Source organism: Ooceraea biroi, chromosome 12 (genome assembly GCF_003672135.1).
Source record: "Ooceraea biroi isolate clonal line C1 chromosome 12, Obir_v5.4, whole genome shotgun sequence".
NCBI classification, from domain to species: domain Eukaryota; kingdom Metazoa; phylum Arthropoda; class Insecta; order Hymenoptera; family Formicidae; genus Ooceraea; species Ooceraea biroi.
The window spans coordinates 4592977-4599279 of record NC_039517.1 but is presented as its reverse complement, the minus strand read 5'-3'; the positions used below and the strand labels follow the sequence as shown (position 1 = coordinate 4599279).

Here is a 6303-nt window from a genome sequence, read left to right as displayed (position 1 = left end):
AACGCTCTCTAGTAGCTGACTCCGGTCATGCGCACTCCATTTCATGGTACGCAGAATTAGGTAAGTGGCGCTACTGTGTGGTGAAATTAACCTTCAAAATAAGTTTTGTTACTGACAGCGAAGGATGTTACATCCGCATAAACATGGAAGTAAACATTGCATTAGCGTATATCGTAAAGACTTTCCTGGATTCGTCCGCTTATATTTATGAAGATGACGACATAGATATTTTACAATTAATTATAGAGCAAATGGACGCTGCTCCTACAGCAGAAAATCGCCAACAAATTTCTAAAGATTTACTTAACATTGAAAACTATATAGAACATATAATTCCATCCCTTAGCAGTGTAGAATTCAAATCTTACTTTCGGTATGTATCGTGCAACACGTTTGCGTTACATGACTTCAAAATTTTTAATTTCTAATTGTTTGAATTATTTAATATGATTGATAATCAGGATACTACCGTCTACGTTTGAATTAATTTTGGGCGAAATTGGGAAGAAACTAATTCGCACAACAGATGGGAACAGGATGATACCTGCTGATAAACAGTTGCTGTTGAGTCTCTGGCGGTTTGCAACTCCAGACACATATAGGCAAGTATTGCAAATATTGGATACGTACATTAATTTGGTTGCTTTCTTGAAGAAACTTGGTCGTTAATTTGCATACCTAAGCTAAATATATTGATGTAAACAATGAAGATACTTTACTGCCGGTTATGAATTACGAGTTAAATCCCTATATGGACAATGTTTGTTTTCCAGCTCGATAATTCAACGATTTAACGTAGGTAAAGCCACAGCCATAAGAGCGGTGCATCGAGTCGCTAAGGCATTGTGCGAGCTTTCATCAAAATACATAGTATGGCCTGCGGGAAATAAAGTACAAGATATTGTATACGGCTTTTCCAATGTAAGCGATTTTCCTGGCATCATCGGAGTCGTCGATGATACTCACGTCAGTATTTCTGTACCTAGTAAAAATGCAGGATCTTGTATAAACCGGAAGGGTAATCACTTGATTCATCTACAAGTAAGATTTTAATAATAATAAAATCGCGTGCAATTTAATATATTTAAAACTTTAATAAACTTAATTATTTGTAATATTTATGTTTTTTGCAGGTCGTTTGTGATCACACGAGACAGTTCACGTATGTCTATGTTAAGAACGTGAGTTCCGATGATTCTGGTCCTCACATGTCGGCCCTTCAGGAATACCTCAATGATTCAAATAAATTCCCGAATAACACGCATTTAATTGGAGATGCAACGTATAAGTTGCATCAGCATCTGATGGTCCCGTATTCCGACAGTGGACACCTTACGAAGCGTCAAAAGAATTATAATTATTGCCACTCTTCTAGTCGAACGGTTATTGAAAGGGCATTTGGCCTTCTGAAAGCACGCTGGAGGAGCTTGCTAAATGTGTTGGCGATCAACCGCATGGATTTCACCGCCTATCACATACTCGCGTGTTGCGTGCTACACAATATTTGCTTATTAAACCAGGATGAGATACAACTGCAAGATCAAGTCATCGTTGTAGACGTAGACGTGGAGGAAACAAAACCACTGCCGGAAATGCAAGTTGAATATAATTGTGATAGAACCGTTGCGGAAGCAAAAAGGAGTAACATATGTGCTAGTTTATGTTTAAAAAATGCGTGAATATTAAGAGGTATAGGTATTTATACTTAGCTTGTACATTTGTATGTAAGATATGACTTATAGTAATCTTTTTGTAACATTTTATTTTTACATAGAATAGCTAACTTTTGTAATATAATAGTCGAGTAACCTGATTAATAATAAAGTACGTAAAATAAATATCTGTGACGTTATACTATTTTTTCATTAATTTCTCTAGAATATCGAGTAACTTGTCTTGCCTCGCCATTGCTTCCTCATGCATCTTTCTTCGCTTGGTGATACTCTCCTTTGCAATAGCAAGTACTTTGTCTAACAAGATACAATCTCTTAACTCTGTAATTTATAGTATATATTAGTTTAGACAGTAATTTAGTATTGCGCTTATTGTAAAGTCTCAATATTCTTGAATTATAATATGCAGTGTAACACTTGAAGTAAATAAAATAAGTATGAAAAAATATTAAAAGCACTCTGATACTTACGTTTGGAAGGTGATTCAGGTTTACTTGGAGATGAACCGTTTCTTTTCTTATCAATACTATTTTCATGATACGATGATGAAGTTGGATTGTTATTATCCAACGTAGGACTTGGAATTGCCCATGGTTTATCCCTGAATAATTCATCCATAGTCTGTAGAGGATACATCGGAAGAAATATTAATTTTCTGCGTGAAAACGTCAACAGCTCCCTCTCTTTTTTTGTAATAGAATAAAAAGTATGCAAGATTCACTGTACACTCACGTCGAAGTATGGCCATGTGCGACCGTTGTTACCGTATTTGGAATTGTAGTCCCTCACGTTTCTGTAAGTGTTCTTTAAACCTGCCATTTTACTTTTGCACTGAGAAGATGTGACATTGTAATTTTTCGCGACCAACTTGGAGGCAACCATCATCCAAAATTTCTTCATCGACATTTTCCTAGATATAATTTTATCCTCGTGCTGTCGATAGATTCTGAGTAGCAGAAGAATGGCTTCGTGTGGCCAACGAAAACTATCTGAAAACATGAAAAAATCAAATATCATTTTAGGCTCATCTTCATAGTAAATCTTTTTCTTTCTCATAAAAAGTAGTAGTATATACTGCTTTGATAGATATATATATAATGTAATATATATATAATGTAATAATATATATAATGTATTATACCTTTCTCTTGAGAAGAATCCGACAGTATTACCTCTTCTTGCATTGTCTCTTCTTGTATTGCCTCTTCTTGCAGTACCTCTTCTTGCATCTCCTCTTCTTGCATTTCCTCTTCTTGCATTATCTCTTCCTGCATTGTTTCTTCTTGTATTACTTCATCTGTAGAATACATGTCACCCTCAGCAGACAAATATTCTGTTGATGAGCATAAAATATACATGAAAGTCAATCAGTACATAATGTGTACACACATGCATCATTAAAATAGATAATGCACTTCGATTATAGGTATTATTTAATAATAGTAATAGTATTTATAAATATATATAGTATACACAAATTACCTGCTTCCGTGACAGATTCCTCGCAACTCTGGGCTTTAAAATTTTCTAAAAGTTGTGTTGCAAACAGCATATCTGAAACAAATATGTCTTAATAGAAATGTTCCTTCTATCTTCTTCTATTACCTTCTATCTTTCTTGAATAATTTCTTTCTACCTTTAGGCAATACAAATAATACTGCTCTCTTACCTTGACTTGCTTTTACTGCGTCTTCTTCCGAAACCTCAATTGTATAAATATTTCCTGTATTATCATCAAGCAACTTAATTTTTGACATGATGTTCAGCACAATGTTATATTAGAGTTGCAAAAACAGAGACTTATAAGCTTGACGTACCTGTGAACAGAATTTATCAAGCCAAAAAATTATAGTACAACAGCATTACATACAGTAGTATTTTCTAATGAGAAAAGAGTAGTGTAAAATTGCTGTGTACTCATTATCAGTGTAATTTTTTTACATCTAATTTACTTTTGACAGTAAAAAAAACTATTAATATTAAGACTATCACAGTCCACTTAGCGCTATAAATACTTTAAAAAATTTTCTACTCTTTTCTTCTTCTTTTAAATAAAAAGGATAGTGTTTTGAAATATTTGTAATGCTAAGTGGATCACCCACTAAGATATTTAGATTGCAATCGAGTTGGCACTACGAATGCTACAAAACACTTTCCGTCCGTTTTCTTCTTTCGACTACAAAGAATAGAAAATGTTTTGCAACGTATGCAGTGCTAACTGGACTTCAGCCTTATTTTCGCGGTGAAACACACCGAACTTTGCGTCCAGTACAATTTTTTACACCACTTTTGCCAGGAGGACATTGAATACTAAAAATTTGTGACCCTCACCGGTGATTGCCCTCACGGCGGAAAGTTGCATTCGGTGTGCACCAATCTTGTATTAATTTTCCCAGTAGAAAATGTTATGTGACTTTCAGTCTCCCACTTGTGTTCAGGCAAGTTGGCGTCTTAGATAATACGACGTTCGGCTTTGATTCGAGACGAGGGATGTGTGTGGTCCACTTAGTGCTACGAATACTTCGAAGAATCAGCAGTGCAGCTTTAAGCGGTCCACTTAATAATACTTCGCAGTCATTCTAACAACAGGGATAATGTCGCAAAAAAATGGAATGTGAACCATACATGTGATACTACGATGTCGCTACTTACGTGCCTTTCCGATAAGCGATAGGGGCATGGAGAAAGAGAGGCAGAAAATACGGTGTACATAGGTGATTTTTAACGTGTGCTGCGCGCGCATGCGCACGCATGCGCATCATATAGTGCAGGGATTGTGGAAGTAAGTAGATATATGTCTGACATTTTTGAGATGTGATTGGTCGACTGCAAGTTACGCTGCATGTGAAAGCACCCTAACTTGCATATTTATCGTGGAAAGTCTTCATAATGCAATTTGCATAAATTTTCTGTTTATTAAATATTGTTATTAGTATACTTTTAATATTTTGAAACAATTACGAAAAGCTCTGATAATGTCAGTTATGCATTTGCATACGATGTAGAATAAATTCCACGTGGCAATCGTGTTGAAATGAGCAGCATTCTATCTTTGTTACTCATTAATGAATAGAGATAGAATAAATCTTACAAATGCTTCAAAACATTTTCTATCTTTCTTTCTATTTAAAAGAAGAAAAAGAATAGAAAATGTTTTAACGCGCGGAAAAAGACAGGAACAGCATAACGATAATTGTCAGATCTTGTCACACTAATGTTGCGTTCGCGCGAGGCGTGAGCTCGTGTGATACGTGTATGGACACGTATGCCTAACCTATACATTAACCATAAATTTTCATGCTACCGCATGAGGCCCCTGTGCACTCAATTCGGAGTCGGAAATCGCACGTCACTCCTGTCGACCCTTAATCACGACGATTTTTGTAATCACGAGGAATAATTAACAGTATTGGATGAACTTCGAATAAAAAGTTTATTACAGTGAACATGTGGGCGGACACAATTCTAATTGTCTTTATTAGCATATGCACAGCGTTATTAGGCGAAGGTAAAATAATAATAAATATTGCTTAATATATTGATAAATTTTGTAGAAAGAATATAAAGCATATTTTTTTATATTATAATCATAATTATGTATATACGTGTATGTGTGTAATTATATTTATTTTATGCATATTAGGATTGACATGGTTAATGGTATATAGAACTGAAAAATATCAAAAATTAAAGGCTGAGGTTGAAAAACAGAGTAAAAAGTGTAAGTTTCCTCAAAATGTCTCTTTATTGTATTTAAAGGGTATATTAAAAAATTAGAAATAGTAACAAAATTTGTGTACAAAAGTTGTATGTATTTGCTTGCATAAATAAATATACCATGTTTTTATCTGTTAGTGGAAAAACGAAAAGAGGCCCATGGTGATTCGTTGGATAAGCAACAGAAGAAGAAGATTGAACGAGAAGAGGAGAGACTGAAAAATAACAATCGAGACTTGTCTCTTGTAAAAATGAAGTCGATGTTTGCCATCGGCTTTGCATTCACAGCACTTCTGAGCATGTTTAATAATATATTTGATGGGCGTGTCGTGGCTAGACTACCGTTCGTTCCAATTAGCTGGATACAGGGTTTGTCGCACAGGAATCTTCCAGGCGACGATTATACGGAATGCTCATTTATATTTTTGTACATATTATGTACCATGAGTATTAGACAGGTAAATTATATTCATCATTTTAAATGTATACTCTACTTAAATTTATAATACATATTTGTGCAATATATGTATGTATGTATATGTATGTGTAGAGAGAGAGAGAGAAAATACTTATGTATGTTTTCAGAATATCCAGAAAATGCTTGGCTTTGCACCATCTAGAACTGCGAGCAAACAGAGTGGCAGCATCTTTGGACCTCCACCTCAGCAATTTAAATAAATTTAAATTTGACAATTTGTGCAATTACTATTTAAAGAATTAAGAGTTTTGTACAGTCTACTACTGCTCAATTGTGGACATTTACTAGTGTCCAATTAATCCATGTAGCATCAACATTTTGTGTTATCTTGTGATCCCATATTCAATTATATATTTAATACTATAATTTAATTTATATAAAATGGCCTTTTATCAGATTTTTCCGACACCTTTCATTTACGATATAATGTATGTG

General features: G+C 34.5%; 3 protein-coding genes across 4 annotated transcripts; 2 read left to right on the top strand and 1 right to left on the bottom strand.

Annotated features, from left to right (window-relative positions):
- The first annotated feature begins 44 nt into the window (after positions 1–44).
- On the top strand, positions 45–1798 carry LOC105276588 (putative nuclease HARBI1). The gene is made up of 4 exons (XM_011334330.3): positions 45–373; positions 462–602; positions 774–1041; positions 1134–1798. Exons 1-4 carry the CDS (start codon positions 144–146, stop codon positions 1677–1679), a joined length of 1185 nt encoding a protein of 394 aa, XP_011332632.1. The 5' UTR covers positions 45–143; the 3' UTR covers positions 1680–1798.
- Positions 1683–4425, bottom strand: LOC105276589. Of its 2 annotated transcripts, none has more exons than XM_011334332.3 (7): positions 4326–4425; positions 3343–3490; positions 3156–3227; positions 2815–3006; positions 2406–2662; positions 2144–2294; positions 1683–1994 (listed from the first exon to the last, which is right to left on the bottom strand). In XM_011334332.3, exons 2-7 carry the CDS (start codon positions 3428–3430, stop codon positions 1855–1857), a joined length of 900 nt encoding a protein of 299 aa, XP_011332634.1. In that variant the 5' UTR covers positions 3431–3490; positions 4326–4425; the 3' UTR covers positions 1683–1854. The 2 variants fall into 2 exon arrangements, with proteins under 2 accessions (XP_011332634.1, XP_011332633.1); XM_011334331.3 differs by lacking the exon at positions 4326–4425 and adding an exon at positions 4005–4140.
- Positions 4426–5038: 613 nt separating this feature from the next.
- On the top strand, positions 5039–6263 carry LOC105276587 (calcium load-activated calcium channel). Its single transcript, XM_011334329.2, has 4 exons — positions 5039–5181; positions 5317–5394; positions 5529–5848; positions 5976–6263. The coding sequence occupies exons 1-4, from the start codon at positions 5121–5123 to the stop codon at positions 6066–6068; spliced, it is 552 nt and encodes a 183-aa protein (XP_011332631.1). The 5' UTR covers positions 5039–5120; the 3' UTR covers positions 6069–6263.
- Positions 6264–6303: the final 40 nt, after the last annotated feature.

Excerpts from the sequence above, each read along its gene's own strand:
- LOC105276588 (XM_011334330.3), top strand. The coding sequence starts at position 144 with ATGGAAGTAAACATTGCATTAGCGTATATCGTAAAGACTTTCCTGGAT. Across the intron at positions 374-461 it reads GAATTCAAATCTTACTTTCG|GATACTACCGTCTACGTTTG; the intron begins GTATGTATCGTG and ends ATTGATAATCAG. Across the intron at positions 1,042-1,133 it reads ATCACTTGATTCATCTACAA|GTCGTTTGTGATCACACGAG; the intron begins GTAAGATTTTAA and ends TGTTTTTTGCAG.
- LOC105276589 (XM_011334332.3), bottom strand. The coding sequence starts at position 3,430 with ATGTCAAAAATTAAGTTGCTTGATGATAATACAGGAAATATTTATACA. Across the intron at positions 3,007-3,155 it reads GGAATCTGTCACGGAAGCAG|AATATTTGTCTGCTGAGGGT; the intron begins GTAATTTGTGTA and ends GCTCATCAACAG. Across the intron at positions 1,995-2,143 it reads ACCTGAATCACCTTCCAAAC|AGTTAAGAGATTGTATCTTG; the intron begins GTAAGTATCAGA and ends TATAAATTACAG.
- LOC105276587 (XM_011334329.2), top strand. The coding sequence starts at position 5,121 with ATGTGGGCGGACACAATTCTAATTGTCTTTATTAGCATATGCACAGCG. Across the intron at positions 5,395-5,528 it reads TGAAAAACAGAGTAAAAAGT|TGGAAAAACGAAAAGAGGCC; the intron begins GTAAGTTTCCTC and ends TTTATCTGTTAG. Across the intron at positions 5,849-5,975 it reads GTACCATGAGTATTAGACAG|AATATCCAGAAAATGCTTGG; the intron begins GTAAATTATATT and ends GTATGTTTTCAG.